The sequence below is a fragment of the Panthera onca genome, chromosome A1 (assembly GCF_046562875.1).
Source record: "Panthera onca isolate mPanOnc1 chromosome A1, mPanOnc1 haplotype 2, whole genome shotgun sequence".
Taxonomy (NCBI): domain Eukaryota; kingdom Metazoa; phylum Chordata; class Mammalia; order Carnivora; family Felidae; genus Panthera; species Panthera onca.
This window is the reverse complement of record NC_138339.1, coordinates 215,851,063-215,873,873: the sequence shown is the minus strand read 5'-3', so window position 1 is coordinate 215,873,873 and position 22,811 is coordinate 215,851,063. Positions and strand designations below refer to the sequence as shown.

General features: G+C 36.3%; 2 protein-coding genes across 10 annotated transcripts in view; both read left to right on the top strand.

The window, feature by feature from the left end:
* CPB2 (carboxypeptidase B2) overlaps positions 1-9,306 on the top strand; it is a 49,781-nt gene extending 40,475 nt beyond the window's left edge. The window contains exons 9-11 of the mRNA XM_060637172.3: positions 414-616; positions 4,186-4,273; positions 8,511-9,306. Of these exons, the coding sequence (XP_060493155.2) occupies positions 414-616; positions 4,186-4,273; positions 8,511-8,695 (476 nt within the window). The 3' untranslated portion in view covers positions 8,696-9,306. The remainder of the gene's footprint in view (positions 1-413; positions 617-4,185; positions 4,274-8,510) is intronic.
* A 155-nt stretch (positions 9,307-9,461) lies between these two features.
* Positions 9,462-22,811, top strand: part of ZC3H13 (zinc finger CCCH-type containing 13) — a 96,474-nt gene continuing 83,124 nt past the window's right edge. For 3 of the 9 annotated variants that reach the window (XM_078433528.2, XM_078433536.2, XM_078433533.2), the window contains exons 1-4: positions 9,501-9,861; positions 16,234-16,359; positions 16,664-16,773; positions 19,336-19,447. In XM_078433528.2, coding sequence (XP_078289654.2) covers positions 16,243-16,359; positions 16,664-16,773; positions 19,336-19,447 — 339 coding nt within the window. In that variant the 5' untranslated portion in view covers positions 9,501-9,861; positions 16,234-16,242. Of the gene's footprint in view, positions 9,862-16,233; positions 16,360-16,663; positions 16,774-19,335; positions 19,448-22,811 lie in introns of all 9 variants that reach the window. The other 6 variants (XM_078433522.2, XM_078433511.2, XM_078433519.2 and 3 more) reach the window with 5 other exon arrangements.

Genomic DNA, 22,811 nt, shown 5'->3' with positions numbered 1-22,811 from the left:
AGCTCCCAAAGGAGACTCCTTTTATGGACCACATTGATTAGTAATTTTTAAACTACAAATATCAGAAAAACCAAGCTCACGCTGGATTAAAGAAAATGGGGTTTCTAAAAAAATGGGGTTTCTCTATCTCACAGAACCACAAGTTTGGAGGCAGGGCTGACGTCTCTGAGACGTCCTTAGCCACTTTCACAAAGGGTGCAAGATGGCTGTCCCCAGGCAGCGATTGTTGGGGTGTTTGCTCTGAGGGCGTAGAAACATCTGTTTCAATAGAAACATAAATATGTTCTTTACAGAACTCTGTCTAATCCACTTCTCTAAAAATTTTACACCATGGATATTAGGAGGGTGCATTGTCAGGGAAATCACAAATGACAATGGCGTTTGCTAATCCCACTCTATCCATTTCACTTCAGAGGAAGGTGCATCAAGTTTCTCTTGCTCAGAAACCTACTGTGGCCCTTACCCTGAGTCAGAGCCAGAAGTGAAGGCAATGGCCAATTTCTTGAGAAAAAACATCAACCACATTAAGGCTTACATCAGTATGCATTCATACTCCCAGAAGATAGTGTTTCCATATTCCTATAATAGAAGCAAAACCAAAGACCATGAGGAGCTGGTAAGTGCTACTCAATTATCTTTTTTTTCATTGGCATTTCAGAAATAAAATAATACGAAGTTCAAGAATCAAAAACTGTGGGAAAAATTTTCTCCTCTGGAGGACAGATGGAAAGGTGCTTTCTGTTTTGATCTCGTTCTGCTGAGAGTCACCCTGGGTCAGGGTTCACTGAGGGAATGTAAAGAATGGGTCCTATTCTGTGGACAAGAACTTCAGTCCAGCAAATGGGTATCTAAGAAAATAACTGACATACAGCTTGAAGGTCAGGGGGAACCATTCCCCGTGGAACTGATCTACATATAAAGCCCTAACAGCAAGGACAAGAGACTCTGGAATTGTGGGTCTGCTTTGTGGTACCTCGCTTTCAACAACAGATAGATCAAGTCCTGGAACCACACTCATTAATTTGATATCAATGTTGGGAATTGTGTGCACACTGCCCTCTCTAACCCCCAGGGGTTTGGTCCTAGTAAAAGCACCTCCAATTTCAACACTGAAGCGAGAACCGCCCCCCCCCCCCCCCCAACGCCACCTTTTTTTGGAATGTAGTGAATGATACAGAAGTTCAAAGAAGACTCATTTTGTCTGCTAACCCCTCACTCCTTTTTGGTCCCAGATGTCCTATGTTTGGGTTGATGGCAAAGAATGCAAGGGTTCTCGATGGATTGTAGCTGGGATTGGCCGAATTCTCACCGCAGATGCCTTCCAGGCAATGGAAGGGTTATGGCAACAGTCTGATTCTTGCCCAAGTTCTGATCTTTATGTCGTGTTCTGTTTCTTTCTCATTTTATTCTGGTTCTCTTTCCTCTTTCTCTTTTTATGTTTTTAAATGTGTATGTTTTTGTTATTGAAGTATAGTTGACATACAATGTTATATTAGTTTCAACTGTACAACATAGTAATTCCATAGTTCTATGCATTATGCTCAAATGGTAAGTGTAGTTACCATTTGTCACTCTATAACATTATTACAATATTATTGACTATATTCCCTATGCAGTATTTTTTAACCCATGACTTATTTATTTTATAACTGGAAGTTTGTACCTGTTAATTTCCTTCACCTATTTCATCCATTCTCCCAACCCCCTCCCCTCTGGCAACCACCAGTTTCTTCTCTGTAATTATGAATCCGTTTCCATATTTTTGTTTGTTGATTTGCTTTGTTTTTTAGATTTCACATGTAAGTAAAATCATATGGTATTTGTCTTTCTCTAACTTATTTCACTCAGCATAATTCCCTCTAGATCCATTCATGTTGTTGAAAATGGCAAGATCTCATTCCATTTTATAGCTGGGTAATATTTCATTGCACACACACACACACACACACACATCTTTATGCATTCATCTATCAGCGGATACTTAGGTTACTTCCATAACTTGGCCATTGTAAATAATGCTGCAATAAACATAGGGTCATGTATCTTTTCAAGCAAGTGTTTTCATTTTCTTTGAGTAAATACCCAGTAGTAGAATTACTGGATCATATGATATTTCTATTTTTAATTTTTGAGGAACCTCCACACTGTTTTCCACAGTGTTCACCCCAATTTACATTCCTATCAAACTGTGCGCGTGAGTTCCTTTTGTCCATCTCCATGCCAACACTTTTTATTTCTTGTATTTTTTATAATAGCCATTCTGATAGGTGTAAGGTGATATTTCATGGTAGTTTTGATTTGCATTTCCCTGATATATGGTGATGTTGAGCATCTTTTCATGTATCTGTTCACCATTTGTATGCCTTCTTTGGAAAAATATCCATTTAGGTTCTCTGCCTATTATTTAATTAGATTATTTGTGGGGTATTTTTTTGTTTGTTTTTTGTTTTGGGGTTTTTTTGTTTGTTTATTTGGTTGGTTTTGGTGTTGGTTTTATGTCCTGGTTCTCTTACAAGAATAAACTATAGCCACATTAAGGGCTGGCAGTGGCTGATGACAAATATAATGTTATTTGCACTTCCTGAAAATAGCTCATTTAGAACATAAACGTGCTTGATGCTTGCAATTCTTTCTTTTTCTCAAAGGAAAACCTTTAAGGAAAGCTCCTTTCTTGGTGTCATCCTTGAAGAAACGAAAGGATATTTATCATGATTTGGAAATAGAACTAGTCTGATTTTCCCTTGTTTTTGCATTAGTGTTGCCACACATATTTTGTTGAGTTATTTGGTGTAAAATATTGTGTTTGGCGGACACTGATGAAAGAAGCATTCGGTAGGACCCTGCCCTTTAAGAGAACATGATATGGTTAGGGAGCTCAGCCATGAGCAAATGTTACAAGTAGCTATATTCGAGGTGCAGTGACTACTGAATAAGTTGGCCCAGATGGTGCATCCTCAGTTCTGACAGGGCTAGCACGGGGGTGGCCTCGTTAACTGATTCAGAAGGAAATGCTAGATACGCCTGGGGATAAAGTCCCTGTGCCTGAGGAATTTCTCATCTCTTAAAGGGCAACATACTATAAAGAAAACATAATAATAAAGGGCGATTGCCATCAAAGAACAGATACACTTTCAGCCAGAAATGGAAAGACAGGAATTCCATAGACAGACCGGGAAGGGAGGACGTAGGACATTCAAAGCGGAGGAGATGCGTCCCCGCAGAAAGTGTGTTCAGGGGACCCTGTGGGTGTGAGAGTAGAGAGTGACGCCATCAGAAAGTAGATGTGGTCCGCTTGTTGGCATGTCAGAATAAATTCGTGTTTTGTTCTGTAGACAATGATGGTCCATTACCATTTTTTTGAACAAAGGAGGGGTACAACATAATATGCGCTGATACTCCTCTGGGTTATTCAAGAGAGTGACAGCGGATGCTAGCCTGAACTTCGCGAAAGGTCTGGATAAGCTAGAAACAAATGTAGTGGAACAACAGACTTACTTATTAGCCTGGTCCACACTGGGCACATGATCCTTTTTATGTGATGAGTCTTTAGTAGTTATTAGGCATTTTACCCAAGAAGAGAATGGAGTTTGCGAGAAGGAAACGAAGTAAGCATTAGGTATATGTAATATTTACACAGGTTGCATTTAAAGTTTGGTGATGATTTTGTGTAGGAGTAGGGTAACCCCAGGCGGTTTGCCTTTGGAATACAGTTATACCTCATTGTATATAAGAAACGAACTCCTAAAAAAATGCATGTGAGAATTATTTTTTCTTCAAGTTAAATCAAATTTTCAATGTACTAGAAGAGTCTATGTTTAATGCCACCCAACTGTGATTTCCATAAAAGTTTATTTATTCTTACTACGCAGATTTTTCATATCAACAGTTTTCTCTAGCTTTATTCAGATATAACTGATGTTTAACATCATGTAAGTTTAAGGTGTACAATGTGATGATTTGATACACTTACACATTGTTTAGCTGGAAATTTAACTGGAAATGTATATAACCAACACTCCCCCAATTCATTCACCCCCACCCCCCTAGCAACCAGCAATATACTTTCTTTTTCTTCACCTACACAGTTTGATTCATTTAATATATGATGATTTTTTTAAAGAAACTTCTGCTTGTCCCGCTCCAAAGCTGCACATTAACTGAAATTTCATATTCTATTGATTTCAGTCTCTAGTGGCCAGTGAAGCAGTCCGTGCTATAGAGAATACTAATAGAAATACCAGATATACACATGGCAGTGGTTCAGAAAGTTTATGTAAGTATTTCTTCTTAACATCTTGGAGAACTGTGAGCTACTAAAGAAATCTGTGTGTTTGCTTTTTCTGTGCGGATTTAATTTTTCTAAATGCAATCTTTAAACCAGGTCACACGTAAAATAGTTGGATTATAACAATTAGAAATGGAAGCATAATAGCTATGACAGCACTGAGCAAGGCTATATTAATAAATGAATACACTGAAGACAAAATGGTATTTAAGAAATCGTGTTCATTGCTACAGAGTAGAGATTATAGAATTGTCATCATAGTAGTTGAGTGAAGGAGGAAAGGCCATAAAGGGTTAAAAGAATGTATAAGATGCCAATGGTCACTGTGTAAGGTCGCACAGGTTGAACACTATATAAATCTGAGGAACACTCTTTACATTAGATGCTTGCTAGTGACAGGCGGTGCTCACTAGAGTACATTATCGTTAAATGTCTTTTGCTTGTATCACACTGATGATAGCTCATATACGGCAAACTCTTAAGAAATATTTTAAAATTTAATTTCTGCTGGCAGATATTTATTGGGGGACTCCTTTTTACCCACATTGGGAAGACAGATAATGATTTTTATCTTTTGCAACTGGAGGGGGAGATGGAGAAAGAGGAAGAGAAAATAAACATGTCACCAGGTGTCCACAAACTGCGACCCACAGGTCAAATTCAGCTTACTGCTTGTGAGGCACAGGCCTGTGAGATAAGAACAGTTTTTCCATTTTTTAAATGGTTGAGGGAAAAAACACAAAATAGCGAGATTTTGTGACACGTTAAAATTATATGAAATTCAGATATCAGTATCCAAAAATAAAGTTAAAAAAAATTTTTTTTGCACTTATTTATTTTTGAGAGGCAGAGAGAGACAGAGAGTGAGTGGGGGAGGGGCAGAGAGAGAATGAGACAGAATCCAAAGCAGGCTCCAGGCTCTGAGCTGTCAACACAGAGCTCGACGCGGGGCTTGAACCCACAAACTGTGAGATCATGACCTGAGCTGAAGTCGCACGCTTAACCGACTGAGCCACCCAGGCACCCCCTAAAAATAAAGTTTTATCTGAACACAGACACACGCATTTATTTATGTATTGTCTATGATAGCTCTCATGACAGTAGTATTGAATAGTTTTATGATATAATTTGTGGCTCACAAAACCTAAAGCATTTACTATCCGGTCCTTTACAGGTAAAGTTTGCCAATCTCTGATGTAAACAACTAAATAGTAAAATAGAGTATAATCCCATCGATATGTGAAGAATATAAAATAGTCTTAAGGGTTTGAGGATGACTGCAGGAGAGAGAGGTTACTTAGCTAAAGTGACCTAGGAAGGTCTCTCTCTGTAGGTGACACTTCTGGGAGACCTACCTGACAAGTGGCTGCCCAACAATGGTGTCAGGGGAAAACCAAGGAGAGGAAATGGCTTGTGTAAAAGCCCTGAGGCAATATTTAAAACCTCAAAGTTTTCTTTAACAGGTATGATCTACGGGAGTAGAAAAATACATTCAGCTTAATAATCACATTCATATGATTTTCGATAAATTGCTTTACCCCTGGATGTCCTATTAGTAGAAAGTCCAGAATCTTCCTCTTCCTCCTCAACTACCCCTAAAATGTCTCACAACAAAGTGGGGCCAGATTGGTCCACATGGTGTCTCTGTCTCTTGGTGTCACTGGTCCACTGTTACCTTTGCTGACCCAGGTCCTTGCTCTGTCGGAGAGGCACCCCACACCCTCCTTTCACAATTCAGAGCTTTCTTGATTCCCATTCTCTTCTCTACCATTGTTCCCCAAAGCATAACCATAGAGCCTCAGGGCTGAAGAGCTTTAAAAGTAACTTTCTGTTGTGGTGAAATCAGTCTATCTCTACATACTCTTTCATTCATTCATTCATTCATTCATTCATTCAGTATACATCTGTGTGGTTGTGTGCATAAGCATGAGAAAATGGCTAGAAGAAGAAATGCCAAATATTGAGAGTGGTTGTTCTGAATAACTTATTTAATCCACCGCTGATGGATATTTTTCGGTATTATAAACAATGCTTTGGTAAATACCTTTGTAGTTAATTCAAGTATAGGTATAGAAAGAGGCAAAAATGATCACTTTACACGTTACATGATTGTCTACCTGGAAAACAGTAGAAATCAACCAAAAATATTAGTAACAATCAAAAGTTGGGTAATGTTTGGGACACCTGGGTGGCTCAGTTGGTTAAGTGTTCTGTTCTTGATTTTGGCTCAGGTCATGATGTCATGGTCACAAAATTGAGCCCTGAGTTGGGCTCCATGCGGATGTGGAGCCTGCTTAAGATTGTATCTCTCTCTCTCCTTCTACCACTCCCCTGAGTGCACACACACACTCTGTCTCACAAAACAAAACAAGAACACAAAGTTGAGTAAGGTGGCTGACTGTGAACTAACTATACAGAAATCTAAAGCCCTCTTATATAAAAAAATAATAATAATCAGGTAGAAAATAAATACCCCTCTATATGTACATACACACACGCACATATATATACATACAGATACATACATATATGTGAATTCATTGTTGAATGCATATTTGTGTCTACACACACAAATAAATCCATATATCTACATGAAAAACCTAGAAAATTTTACTGGTAACCATAAAAGAAAATAAATAAAAGGAGAAATGCAGCATGTTTTTGAGTGGGAAGACAATATAAAAATGTGTCAGTTGTGCTAAATTAGTCTGTATATTTAATGCAATCCTAATGAACAGTTCAATGACTTTGAACTTCCTTTGAAAGAATAAAGTTGGTAGATGAGCTCGTAAAATTCTGAAAAATGAGGCTAATAGGAGAATTTGCCCCAACCAGGTATTAACGCACGAACAGAGCCTGGGAGAAACAGATCAACAGAAGGGAGTAGAAGAACAGAAAGACACTTAAATACATAAGGACGTCTAGTATCTCATAAAGGAGGCACTTCTAAGAATGTTATTCAATTAATAGGGTTGGAGAACCTGACAACTTACTTAGAAAAAGAAATTAATTTATTACTAACATGTCTTTCTCCAAATTACATTCCAGATAAAATATTTTAAGATAAATCCTCTGCCATAAGCCAAGTCAAAAGCGAAATAAGCAAATAAAAAAAAGTTTACATATTACACAAGGCAAATAGCACTAATATTGCTGTTATAAACAATCTATAAAATGAATCGAGTAGAAAAATAAGCAAAATATACACTAGAAAAATTGAGTAGAAAAACATATAAAGATGGACAATAAATATAGCAAATAAAATGTCCAATTCAGCGGTAATCAAAGAAACAAGGCGATTTTGTGGTATTTTTCACCCATAGAATTGCCAGAAATGCATGATTCCTGTGGATGGTATGGGAAGGGAAGTGGGCATATTCATACCCTGCTAGTGGAGGGGTAAATTAGTTCAATTCTTTTGAAGATTATTTGGCAACATGTAGCATAATCGTAAAAAGTACATACTCTTAGGCTGGTAAATCTGCTTCTAGGAAAGAATATTCCAAAGAAGCAAAGAAGCAATTAGTGAAAACCAGAAAGTGCATTGTAAAGTTGTTTATATTAATTAGAAATCAGAAAAAAATCTAAAGGTCTCCAAGTAAATAATTATTATATCCAGCTTTATAGTGTAGTGCTATGAGATCATGAAAAAATGATATTATAGATTTGAAGTCATTAAGACATAAATATGGTCAGAGAGATCATGTTTAGAAATGTTACAGGGGCACCTGGGTGGCTCAATCGGCTAACGTCTGACTCTTGATTTCAGCTCAGTTCATGATTTTTCAGTTTGTAAGTTGGAACCCCATGTCTGGCTCCCCACTGCTGATGGTGTGGAGCCTACTTAGGATTCTCTCTTTGCTCCTCCCCCACTCTCTCTCTCTCTCTCTCTAAAAATAAATAAACTTAAAAAAAAGAAGAAATGTTACAACACTTCATGTATAGGATGATCTTATTTATGTAGGAAAAAATTATGTTAAAGCATGCACTGAGGGGAAAAAAAGACACTAAAATGTTAATAGTGATTACTACTCTTTGGCAGGGTTATGGGTAATTTCTTCCTTAACCTGTTTTTCTTCAGTCTCCATTTTCTACCAGAGACTTAGATTACTTAATAATCAGAAAAAAAGCAGAGCTATTTTTAATTTTAGGGGGAAAAATTCCATTTTGTTAGTTAACTTGAAACATTGTATTTCAAAAAGTAATTTCTTCTTTCTTCTTGTAGACCTAGCTCCTGGAGGTTCGGATGACTGGATCTATGACTTGGGCATAAAATACTCGTTTACAATTGAACTTCGAGATAAAGGCAAATATGGATTCTTGCTGCCAGAGCGTTACATCAAACCCACTTGTACAGAAGCTCTTGCTGCTGTCTCTAAGATAGCTGGGCATGTCATCAAGAATGTTTAATACTCTTGATTTTTCCACTCTTCTCCCATATTTTAATTTACCGATTCCAACAAGACTAAATCATCGTACCAATTCTTTTTAAAGTTTTATCCGTAGTTTTGAGAAAAGCTTTTTCCTATTCCTTGGTTTTGTCAAAGAAAAGGCCAAAATAAATGCTACCTTAAAATTAAGGCAGAAAAGGGCTCACATTGCTTTATTCTTTCTAAAAAAATATGTAAGAGGCTAGATATGAATTTTTTTTCTTTGATTAAGGACGTTTGACCATCGATCTCAAGCAATTTTAATAACTAGTTTCTTGCAGATCATTGGACCACAAAAGGAAAGGTGGTTAGGACATTAAAGATTTCTGCTCCAAATTTTCAACGAACTGCCTTGCGCCTTTAAAAACCCAACCGTGTCTTGTTTGCTCTACAGTAATAAGCGAAGGCCCAGAAAGCGGAGGAGCGGAGGAGTGTCAACAACAGTACAAACACCGTCTATCACCTCTCAGTGCACATTGCTGAGCACATGAATGAATGGCTGTAGTTATTGTCAACAACCAATGTGGCATTTTGTGCATTTACTACAGCTGTTTATTTTAAGACATTATATAATAAAAGGCGTAAACTCTTTCTCTTAGATTCACTTTTTATTGGCAACCTTGGCTCCCCCCCTGGCTCGGGCACGCCTCTCCGGGGGTCTCTTACCCAGCACAGACGTGATGATTTCCCCGGCCCTCCTAGGAGCCGACGTTACGCCCGGGGGCGTGTCTCCGAAGGGGCGGTGCCTGCGCGCTGACGACTAATCTGGAGGCCGGAAGCTGCCGCGGTCTAGAGGGGATCAGGGCAAACACTTGACTTCCGGCGGCGTTTTGAGTCGGTTCTCCTAGCGGCCTGGTAGTGTTTTCGTTTCCTTTTCTTACTCTCCAGTCTTTCTTCGTTCTTTTTCTTCCTACGTGTCAGTCTCACTTGACCCTGGCGAAGCGGCGGGCGGGTTCTGCTTCTCAGCCACCCCGGGGGCCCGTCGCTAGCGGAGGGCCGGTTCCCGGGAGTCGCGCGCGCACCTCCTTCTCGTCGTCGTCTTCCCGGGTCCAGGCGCGGGGACAGAGAGTCGCCTCCCCCGCTCCTCGGAGCGGTGGTGGCGGTAGCGCCTCCCGACTGAGCTTGCGACAGGAGCTCGGGGAGGAGGTAAGCTTGAATTGTGTGAATTGGTGTGGGTACTGGGGGAAAGACGTTGGGCGGACCCGGGATGGGGAGGCCCCGAGTTGTCCTACATCCCCGCTCGGGTCACGTCAGGATTTTTAGCTCTCCTTCAGCATCCCACCCTTAACTGTGCAATAGCTCCTTCGGCTCAGGCTTCGTTTCTCGCTCTTGTACTGATTCTGACGAGTTTGTCTACGGAGTCGGGTCTATTCAGACAAAAGGCTGTGCCGGGACACTACCATTTGTGGGCTTGGGAACCCTTGGCGCAGTATTCGCATTTGTATAAGCTGGAAGCGGGCAGGAATATGGTGTTAGATTTAGAGGCTCCCTCTTACGCATTCCAGATCTATTAGGAAAAATTATCTTGCTGTTGGTTGTATTTGGTCTTGCTTATTGCCCGACAGTGGTCATTTAGAGATTTGGGTCCTGGAGGTTGAGGAGTGCTGCTTTATCTTTACATTCCTAGGTAGTTACTTTTGGCAACCTATCTGTCAGAAGCCGGGGAAAGTGGAGCGAAAGGAGAGGGTCTGTTGTTTGGCATTATCTCTTTCTAAAACAGGTTAAAATAATTTATGTGGCTGGAAAATTATTCAAAGTTGATATTACTTGAATGATATTGGTAGGGTCTTGTTTGTGGAGCGTAGCGGCTTAGGCTTTTGGGTTATATTACAAAGTTTTCAGATAATTTGAAGCGCTCTGAAAATTATAGACGTATACTATCTGAGACGTTTTGGGGTTTTTTGAAAAAAACAATTTTAAAAGTTTGGAAAATATCTTCACACTTCAACTTTTCAAAGACCGTGATACCGTTGCAGTTAATCTAAATGTTTATGGTGCCAGTTAGCGGAATCTAGTTCTGTAATATTTGAAATGACTGGCTTTAGTACCTAAGCGACAATATTTTGGAGAGTTTTGTGGATATAATGTGTAGATTTTAATATATTTTCCAATTCTTACTGAACTATTAAGATTGTATCATGACAATTTAAACAAGAGACTACTAAGAATATTAATGCTGGTATATAGCAGTTTGTGTCTGTAAAAATAGTTGCACCATGAAACTTAGACTTTTATCGTGTGGATCTGTTACGATCCAGTTTTATCAAATGCATGCCTCTTACTGGCTTCCTAATCATTGCTGATTCGAAATGAATGTTGATTGCTTATTTAAGATATGCAAATCCAATTTTCATATTAGTAAATTAATACTAAAATCCATAAGTGATGCTATTTCCACTTATGTACAAGTTATTAGAATTTTTACAAGTTGTCAGTGTTAATTTGTATTACAGTATGCATTGGCAGTTAAATATAGAAAGCAAAATTGTTTAATTTACATTTATTTGAAGAATTGGTTTTTAGTGGATGTTTCCCCCACTTCCTCCAACCCCACTCTCCATTTCATATAGAGTTGGAGCTAGTTAGCAACAGTTGAAAATTAACTGGTGTTGCTGTAGAAAGTGTCTTTATACTTTTTTGGTAGTGTGTATGTTGCAGTTTAGTTTATTTCACTTTATCCTAGTTGCCAGCATTGGCTATTCTCTGTGCATAGTCTTTTTTAACAAATTATTTTTATTGCACTGTGCTGCAGTATTGCCTTGCTCATAGAAGTGTAGTCAATTTAGTTCTGTTAGTTTTGTTTGGAATTCAGTTTGGAATTGTTTTAGTCTATTTATAAGTAACATGCAAGGTTGTTTTAGAAAGTTCTTTTTAAAAATATTCTCCCAGATTATGCATCAAATACGTTTCTAAGGTCTGTTTTTTCTTTTAAAAATATGAACTATAGATATGAAGAGACCTTATTTTTAATATAAGCCTTTTAATTTTAGAACTTCAGTGGGTAGAGGTTTCTTCTAGTACCAGTTAGTACATTTATGTAGTTTTAATTGTTTAATTATTTGACAGTTTCCTAATATGCCACGACTCATCCAGATTAAAATAATTTATGTTTTCGTTTGTGCTAAGGGAAGTTGAGGCCTCAAAAAGATATAATTAGGGGCACCTGGGTGGCTCAGTTGGTTATGCATCTGACTTCAGCTCAGGTCATGATGTCGCAGTTTGTGAGTTTGAGCCCCGTGTCAGGCTCTGTGCCGATAGCTCAGAGCCTAGAGCCTGCTTCTGATTCTGTGTCTCCCTCTCTCTCCACCCCCCCCCCCCCACCTTGTGCTCTGTCTCTCTCAAAAATAAATAAAAACATTAAAAAAAAGAAGATGTAATTCTGTATTGTAGTGAGGATACTAGAATTGATACATGTTTTATTGACACAATTTTAGTAATTAGGCCTCAGGAATAATTAATAATTTAAAAAGAGGTTTCTATATGTTTCTCCTTTCTTAGCCATATTTATGTAGTATGTAGCTTTGAGTACATTGCCATATTTGTAAGTTTGGGAGGAAAAGGAGGGACAGTTTCCATTTATTAAGACCCTCTTTTGTTATATTTTAATAGAGTCAAACTTTGTGTCCCCTGTTTTCCTTTTTTCAGTTGAAAAGATATCATGAAAATTTTGATATTTATTTACTGTGCAAATAGAGGGGAGAAATAGGAAAATAACTCAATAGACTTTCACCAGTGTCACCTGGGCTTTGATAATGATGGTGTTTGGGAAAGACTTGATAATGTGGGTGAAAGTGTGATGACAGTTTGAAATCAAAGAATAATTTGAAAACAAATCTGGGGGGAGAGCTTTTAAAGTCTCTGAGATAGGAAAGACTTTAATATTTACATTTTTAATTTCCTTGTTTCTAACTTTTCTCATATGCTTTGAAGCATTTGCTTATTGAAGCGTGTTCAGATGTTAATTGAAAAAGGTTTTTCCCCCCTCAGTCATATCTATATTTTATTCTGTTATGGTGTTTTTTTTCTTTTTTTTAAAGTTATTTGTTTATTTGAGAGAGAGAGAGAGAGAGAGACTGCACAGGGGAGGGGCAGAGAGAGAGAGAATTCCAAGCAGGCTCTGCACTGAGCAAGGCTCGAATTCACAGACGGTAAGATCAGGACCTGAGCCGAATCAGGAGTTGGACCCTTAACCAACTGAACCACCCAGGTGCCCCTCTTTTGTGGTATTTATTTGCCTTTGAGGGCCCAAATTTTTAGAATGAAAATTCTAATTAAGTCATATTAATTGGTAACATACTTTTAAAGTAATAAATTAATATATATGAGTAAATGCTTTTCATGTATTGCAGGTTTGTGTATATATTTAGACAAACAGGATTTTTTTTTTAAAATGTTTATTTATTTTTGAGACAGAGAGAGACAGAGCATGAACGGGGGAGGGTCAGAGAGAGAGGGAGACACAGAATCTGAAGCAGGCTGCAGGCTCTGAGCCGTCAGCACAGAGCCCGATGCGGGGCTCGAATCCACGAACCGTGAGATCATGACCTGAGCCGAAGTCGGACGCCCAACCGACTGAGCCACCCAGGCACCCCTAGACAAACAGGATTTAAAACATATTTTGTCTTCCTTGCAAACATGAAGCATTTTGTCTATGCCAACCATGAATGTTTCAGTAATAATATTTAGGTAACTATTATTGATGACTACTGATGGAAGTTCCTAGATAGATGATCGGAAGAATTCCTATTCCTTTCAATTAGAAAAGTTCAAGTCCTACTTTTTCCCTTTGCCTCAGATTTTTTTTTTTCTGTCCACGACCACCCTATAACATAGACTTGGTGTTCAAAGTCAGTGCAGTTTTGAGAGGAGGTCTGATACTGTTGGATGCTGAGAATATGACTTTTATTTCTTTGCTGTTTTCCCCTAAGTTGGGAGACTCAACAGTAGCTAAAAGTAAAGTTCTAGTGATAATCACTATGTAGGTGAATCTTGACTAGTTCTTGATGTCACCGGTACAAGCAGCTTTGTCTCTGTGGGAAAGAGTGACAATACAGGAAGGGGTGTACGATTCAGTCATTAGTCCTCACTTGAATATCTTTGACATATAGTCTGAACTTTTTGAAACCTTCAAAGTTGATGTTAATGATCTAGCATTAGAGAGAAGCTGTGGTTTTCAGTGGTAGGTCAGGGGGGTAGTGGAGTCCTGATCCAAGCAACAGATTACAGAGCAGGAAGGAGCCCTCAGAAAAACAAGAAGGGAAATGCTAGATGACCAGTGTTTTAGGTATAATAATAAATAGCTTCTTGCCTCGATTATGGAAAGCACTACCATTAATTTTTTTTTTTTTTTTTTTGGAGGAGGGTGTGTTGGAAGTGTTGGCATGCGGTGATACATAGGAGTTTTGTGAGCAGAACTATTTCCTTTGAGAGTGGAGGGAAATACGTTAAGGTTAGGGTTAGTCTTCTTGAGGCAGTGTGGTGGGGTGGTGTGCCTGTTTTCCAAGTTCTAAATAACTGGTAATAGCTAATAAGGAACTTCTAGAACTCCTTCAATTTTAAGTTTATTAATAAATGTTTTAAAAATTGAATTAGTGAATGAGGATTATAATGTGCATCTATGTATTAGTACTTATAATAACATATAATGAAACTTTAAATATGCTTTTGTTCTAAACGTTCCCTGTATATTTTGTGACATACTCACTTTTTATTGCCTCCTGCTCTGATATAAATTGTAAAAAAGTGGTTTTCTCAGTTAATCAAAGCTCTACGTTTTCTAGATCTTTCCTCAGCTCCCTTTATCTTGGCTTTCAGCTCTCTAAAGAACATTTTAGTTTGGTAAATCAAATGGGTACATGAAATTTTACCAACTTTTACTCTGTAAATTCTCATTTGGGCTGAGAATGAAATCAAAGATTATCTTAGAGTAGTAACTGTTGGATGTACAGTTGGCTGTAAAGTTCCTTACTCAGAGAACACTTGACACATATGTGATTTCATGTTGCAGCAAATTCTTATTTATGGGACACTCGATGCTAATTTTTAAAAATTTGTAACTAAAATTATTTTCTGAATTCTTTAAATCACTAAATATTAATTAATAAAATGGTTGTATTTTATATTAAAGAATAAGACTGTACCTTTTTTTCCAATTTAAAACTACTCTATCATTTCCTATTTTTCTCTTGGTTCATTATCTTTTGTTCATTTGTCAAATGTTGTCCTTATTCTTAGGATTCTTTTAAAAATGTGACCTGAAAAGAAGTATCTAACTAAGCCAAATATTGTTTATAATTTTTTTAAAGTTTTGATTTGGTACTCTCATGATTTAATTTCCTTTCAAATTATATATCTTTGTTTTGAAACCACATTAAAGAGCTTTTTGAATTTGTGAACTTTATGGAGACCAGTTCTGTACCAAATGGAACTTTTGCCTCTTTGGCTGCGATTGTTCATTCTAGTAACTTTTGACTATTGATAAGATTTCAGCTATTTAGATTGTATGAAATTTGAATGGGTTAGTGGTTTTTTTTGGAGTCTTAGTTAGGCAGTTCTTACCCAATTCCCAGAGTGATGTACTAAGTTGTTCTAGATCTGGAATTTAATATTGTTTTCTAATGTATATCATAATACTGTTATCTGACGTTTTCATTTCCAGTTGAATCACCTGATTATATACTTGGATTTGTTTTGTTATGGTTTCAGTTTTAAATGTTTTATTTACTTTTGTAAAATATTTGTACAATTTGTCTTTCTTATTTCTAAATGGTAAGGTAGCCTGTTCATCACTTTTAGCATCTTTGATTTTTATGTCAGTGTGGTATATAAATTATAGAAACATCTTGACTTCTAGTTCTGTAGCCTGTTCCATTTTGAAAGAAAGTCATTTTATCAACATTGACTTTTTTTTTTATATGTATATAATTGGAAAATAAATGTCCTTGAATAGACTGTTCTTTTTAAGGTCTGTAAGTTGGAGAAAATACTTAGTTTTCACTTTTCTCCCAAGCTGCTTTTTGGAATATACCTAATGTCATGAACCGTATAAAGCATAATTTCTGCTATCACCTGATCTTATTTCCTGTTCTCTTTGACATAGCTTTTCCCGTTAAGTAGTTGATAGAGAATGATAGTACAACTTTTCCTTGAAGGATAGTTAACTAAGTTTTGAAACTTTTATAAGGAACGTAGAAACTAAACATTTTACAGTGTGTTTTCTGAGGTTGGATGTACTTTGAAAACTGTATGAGTAGAATATTATTCATTCTGCAGAAGAGGTAAAATTGTAGCCAACAGGTTCCAAAGTTGTTATAAATTTACTAAGAAGGTATGCCTTAGAAGATACCAACTGTTTACCTCTGTTTACCTGTGACCTCTCCAATGCCTTTTTTCTCCTGAGAAAAATTCCCCATAATTTTGCAGTGTGATCTACAGCTTTATCTACATGTAAGTTATAGGCTCAGTTAATTTAAAATGGAAGAATTTTACAGTTTTGCCTCTCTCTCTTTTTGGTTAAAGTAGTACAAAATGTCAAAAATTAGAAGGAAGGTCACAGTGGAAAATACCAAGACCATATCTGATAGCACATCCCGAAGACCCAGTGTATTTGAGAGGCTCGGACCCAGCACTGGCAGTACAGCAGAGGTGAGTTGTCACTAGAACAGTCACAGGGGTTGTCTTATAATCCTATTTTTGAAATACTGATTTGTATCATAAAGGTGAACGGGTTATTGTAGGAATGTTCAGTAAATTTTTAAAACCAAGTAGCATAAAGAGGAATGAGAAGAGTCACAGTTTTCATGTTTTTTTCCCTGGTATTTTTATTGTTTGGGGGATAATGTATCTCAGGTTATCTGGAGTTTTGGTAGAATTTGTTTTAATTTTGTCTCTGTAGCGTCGTTTATCCAGAAATAAATCTGAAATTTACATAGTAATATCTGTCTCTTAGACACAGTGCCGTAATTGGCTGAAGACTGGCAACTGCCTCTATGGAAACACATGTAGATTCGTACATGGCCCTTCACCCCGTGGTAAAGGTTATAGCAGCAATTATAGAAGGTAAATTAAGAACTTTGAATTGTTCATATACTGTTAGAAGATGGTTTTTGTAATTTATCTAGTATAAAAATCTGAAATACAAACATATTTGATCAGATTTTCTCTTTTGGTGGTAGATCAACGAGATCTTTCTAGTTGTTAATTTCAAGATTAATAAAATGTATGCTTTAAAATTATTTGCTCAGTATTTATTGTTTTTGCCAACAGATTTTTTTGTATGTATGACTTACCCCCCCCCATTATGTATTAAAATGGTTTAAGATAGAATATTATGGATTTATTTTTACTGAGGGGAGACTTTTTAACTCTTAAAATATTAAAATTTGAAATGGATATAACTTTAGCTTTTTAAGATGTTCTGAATTCAAATCTTAATGACAAAAGACAATCCACTGCAGACTCTGTAGATTAAAATGCATCTGCCAAATCTCTAAACTGTGTATTAATGTAAAATATGTATTTATATGTGGATAAAGGTACTACTACCTACTTAGAACATCTTTTTTGCCTTTGATAAAGGCAAAGCTAAATGAAATTTTTCAATAAAGCCCTTTTATTTTTCTTTCAGTTCAGTTCACGATTTTGTTATTGTGTTTAAATATGTAACATATGTAAAGATTGTCACAAAAGCAGTTTAAACTTGATTGGTAAACAAACAATTAACCAAGTCGTAAAATTGAATGTGCTGATTGCCTTGGCTACAGCAAGAGTGTAAAAATCAAACATTAGCATTTGCAGTTTTTTTTTTTAATAAGTGAATTGATGTGTGTGTGTGTATAGATTTTGAGGCCTAATAGAATTTAAAATTCAAACGCTGAACTGGCTTTCTGTTCATGTAAACATACATTTTAGCTTACTTGTGATGCTGAATACTCTGTTTTATTTGTATTTAGATTGTCATCTGTGCCCTCTGTTAATGTGGGAAAACCACTTCTTTTATATGTTTAAGTATCTGTAAAAATACACACCTGGGTAAAGTATTTCAATAATTTTAATGTTTTGTTTATGTTATTACCACACTTTAATACATACTTTAATTCATCTGTGAAATTCGTTGTTAACTGACAGAAAATTTTTATAGAAGGGGTAATTTTGAGGAAAATGGGCAGAGAAATTGGCCTAAAATGGAAAAATACAGTGTCATTACTAGACTTGGAATAAAGGATTTTTTAACTTTGTGCATGTTTTTCCGTTTGATAACCCTCTTTGGCTTTGTCTTTTTTTTCCTTTTTTTTATAGGGAAGAGAATGTAGTTCGTAATGTGATTCAAAGATGGAAAGAAAACCCGTGTATTTCAGAAATGCTTTTTTAGTCACAAGATATTTAAGTCATTTATTGAGCATTCACTGTATGTAGAGCACTCAGGTGCTGTTTAGGATAGAAACAAGTTCATAATAAATTGTCTTATTATATAAAGGAAACCAGGGCACAGAAGATTTACATGTACATCATAATTAAAATTTAAAGCCTTTAAGTACTGGTTCATAATAAGTTTCACTTTCAAGGTCAGATTTAACTGTTAAAGTGTTTAATATAGTCTTATAAAATATACATATAAATATTAATGAGAGCCTGTAACATGAGTTAATTGAATTATTTCTTCATTAATCATTTGTTTTGTACTGATTGATAAAGGAATTGATTTGCTTGATCAACTATTGAAATAGATGTAAATGTCTATGTGATTTCTTTTTATCTTTAAAAATATGTATACAGTATTTTTTGTTAGCCAGTGAGGGACATACCACTCCTTGACTTCTGTTGCTCTTTTTTAAAGATCCTCTAGGAATATTCTTTAAAGATAGTGTGTTTTCCATCTCTGTTTTGTTTTCTTACTTAATAATGGTGTGAAAATAATTGGATAGCTGTTTATCGAACTTTCAGTATAAGTTATTAAGGTTTACAGTGTTGAATATAAGTATGTATGATTTTTCTTAATTAAAGGAAGTCCGCTGCCTAAATCTTGCTTTGAATCCTTTAACTATTTTCTGTTCTGAAACAATATCAAATTTAAGAAGAGTTATAAGAATAACAGAAAAATCCTATATTTGCCATGATTCTTGAGGTGGGTAATTCTCAGTTGTTGGCATTGCACCCAACCACATACGTGTACATATGAAAATACCACTAATGTTGCCTTTTGATTAATTTTACAACGTTGGGGTTTAAAACTTTATCTTCTGACTTTTTACTTCAAATACAAGTAATACATTTATGTGATTTTTAGAAAAACAAGTTAAGCTGTTAATTGCAAATTCTTTTTTCTCAGCTCACATGCAGTTTTTTATTCTTATCACTAGTACCTGCCTCCCCATGGAATTTTAATGTGTACACTTCTGGTTGGTATTAGGAGAAAACTTGTAAGTGATGCTCGTATTATTTATATATTAATATTTAAGCTCAAGCAAATTAATTATTTTTCTGAACATTAGGAGCCATGGACAGTTAGAAAATTTTTATTGATTTGTGAGGTATTTCTATAAATATAGTCTTATAAATGTTATATGAATATAGATTTTTGTTGTTTTGTTTTTCTTTTGTTTTTGTTTTTTCGGTTCAAAGGTCACCAGAAAGACCTACAGGGGATCTTAGAGAAAGAATGAAGAATAAGCGCCAAGATGTGGACACTGAGTCCCAGAAACGAAACACAGAGGAGTCATCCTCACCTGTTAGGGTAGGAATGAATTTCCCAAAACAAAGTTTAATTTCGGTAGTGATTTATTATTTACGTTCCACTCAAAATAGTATCTTGGGTGCTAAATATATGGTAAATGTGTAATACCAGGTTATAATGTTTTATGTGAATAATGTAATTTAGAGGAAAAACATCCTCTGGGAAAATTCCTAATTCTCTGAATTAGTTCTTGATGGTAGTTAATTAAGGTGAAGGGAATTGGTTAGCAGAGCCCAAGCTGAACTTCATAGGATTTCTGTATCTTGGTGGGCATCCTGAGCATCTAAAAGTATCCTGAAGTTTTCAGAATTCAGTCAGCTGTCCTATCCTGCTTGCTTCTAAGAAAGATTGAAGTGGGTTACAGTAGAACACTTAGAAATTAAAACAGTGAAAGCAGGCGTGGTGGTGATGGAAGCTGAACTAGAGAACTTAGGTGAAGGAAAGCACATGTGACCACAAATTCAGTGGTGAATTTCCTGGTAATGAAGCCAGAAGAGAAATATAATTGATGATTATATATAATTTGGTGGTTGTATAAGTATATAAATTTATATCAATATATAAATCGATGCTTCAGTATAACTTATTGAATAAAAGAAGACATCAGTTTTTCAGAAATGGAAATCTCTTCCTGAGTTAATTTTTTTAAAGAAATTTATGTGTATGTGTAACAGATTATTGAGATATAACTCACATACCATACTGTTCATCCATTTCAAGTGTACATTTCAGTGGTTTTTTGTATATTCCCAGAGTCAGGCAACCATCGCCACAGTCAATTTTGGAGCATTTTCATCACCCTGAAAAGAAACCCCGTACCCTTTAGTGGTCACACTTGTATCATCCAACTGACCACCAGCCCTAGGTGACCACTATTCCACTTACGATCACTATAGATTTGCCTGCTGTGGATATTTCATAATGCTGGAGTTACGCAATATGTGGTTTTGTTTTTGACTAGTGTCTTTCACTTAACATAGAGTTTTCAAGGTTCATGAAAGACTATAGGATACATCAATATTTTATTCCTTGTTTTTGCCAAATAATATTCCATTGTATTAACATATCATGTTTATCCATTCATTAGTAGATGAACATTTGGGTTGTTTCCACTTTTTGGCTTTTAGGTATAATGCTGCTATGAACATCCATACACAATTTTTTGAGTGGACACATGTTTTCATTTCTCTTGGATTTATATCCTGGAGTAGAATTGCTGCATCATACAGCAACTCTATGTTTAATTTTTTGGGCAACTGCTAGATTGTTTTCCGAAGCAGCTACACCATTTTACATTCTTGTTAGCAGTGTAGGAGGTTTTCAATTCTCTATGTCTTTATCAGCATTTGCTATTACCTAAGTCATCGATAGCCATCTTAATGGATGTGACATGGTAATCTAATTGTAGTTTTTGCAATTCCCTGATGGCTAGTGATACTGAATATCGTCTCCTGTGCTTATTGGCGACATGCATACCTTCTCAGGAGACATGTTCATTCAGATCCTTTGCGTATGTTTTAATTGGGTTGTCTTTTTATTGTTGATTTGTAACAACTCTATATATTTAAAAAAATTTTTTTTAATGTTTATTTTTGAGAGAGAGACAGCATGAGTGGGGGAGGAGCAGAGAGAGAGAGAGAGAGAGAGAGAGAGAGAGAATCTGAAGCAGTCTCAGGCTCTGAGCTGTCAGGACAGAGCCCAACGTGGGGCTCTAACTCTCAAACCATGAGATCATGACCTGAGCTGAAGTCGGACTGAGCCACCCAGGTGCCCCTTCAACTCTATGTATTTTAGATACAAATTCCTTACATATGATTTTTAAAAGTTTTCTTCCATTCTTTGGGTTATCTTTTTATGTTCTTGATGATGTCCTTTAAAGCACAAATGTTTTTAATTTGATGAAATCCAGTTTATCTGTGTTTTTGTTGTTGTTTGTGCTTTAGGTGTCTTATTTAAGAAACCATTGTCTAATTCAGGGTCACAAAGATTTATGCCGTGTTTTCTTCAAAGAATCTTAGAGCTTTAGCTTTGATCCATTTTGAGTTAATTTTTATGTATGGTCCAGCCTTATTCTTTTTCATGTGGATATCTTAGTTGTCTCATATTATAATCTTTTTATTAAGATTATTGTTTAAACAGAAACGTTTCTGATAATGTATGCTTTATAGAAGCTTTCCTGTGATTGTCTTTGATCCTTGATAAAAAAGCTGTGTTACAGTTTCACATTATAGTTTGTAGAGACTTCTCTTTGGGAACCTAAAGTGGTGCAGTTTTAAGTTTGTAGCTTCTAACATCTGATATGATCCACAATACTGCTTTAGAAATCTCAAAGAGTACTTCTCAGCTACAGGTATGTATCAGAAGGTTTTTAGAGGATAGTCTTTTGCAAAATACATGCTGATACTCTACCCCTGATCTACTGAATGAGAGTTTCTGGATAGAGGCTGAAAATTGCATTTTGCATTTTGCAAATTTTGCATATTGCATTTTGAAATAACTGATTATTCAGAATAAGGAGCGAACTTGTGGTTTGCTAGTAATGTGTAACAACCACTTGGGGCGTGGGGAGCCATGCTTTGTAGGATTTGCCAGTTTCTTTGGTGTAAGTACTCCCATTGTGCTCGGTCTCAAGCTGGCAAAGTGATATCACTGAATACAGAGTTGAGAAGAGATACTCGTTTTCACACCATTATATAGTATTATTCACACGTATGTCACACACAGATGTATATACACATATATAATAAGTGTAATTAACCTCAAGTAAAGTGTACTAAAATATTTAGGAAGTGAGTTTTGAATAAGTAGTACCTTTGTTTTTATTATTTAACTGTCAGCTTATATGCTTTAATTTTTTTTAAATTTTCTTTTTTTAATGTTTATTTATTTTGAGAGAGAAAGGGAGAGACAGAGCACAAGCAGGGAAGGGGCAGAGAGAGAGGGAGACCCAGAATCCAAAGCAGGCTCCAGGCTCTGAGCTGTCAGCACAGAGCCCGATGTGAGGCTCAAAGTCCCAAACTGAGATCATGACCTGAGCCTAAGTCAGACGCCCAACCGACCGAGCCACCCAGGTGTCCCTATGATTTAATTTTTAATCATAGCTCCGTTTAACAGTGGCTTGTGCAGTTCCTAAAAATTTAACAGTTGGCTCTTGTGAGTCAGTGTGGACCTGACTGTAGCACACCACTAAATGGGCTATAGTTTAAAGGGCAAACATCTGGAATTCGTATTCTGAAGACATTATTTTAGGAATTGTTTTTTAACTTTACTGTCAGTTTCCTTATCTGTAAAATGGAGTTGTTGGCTATATCAATGTGTTACTGTGAAGAAAATACATGTAAAAGTAGCATGAGTAGCTGGTCCA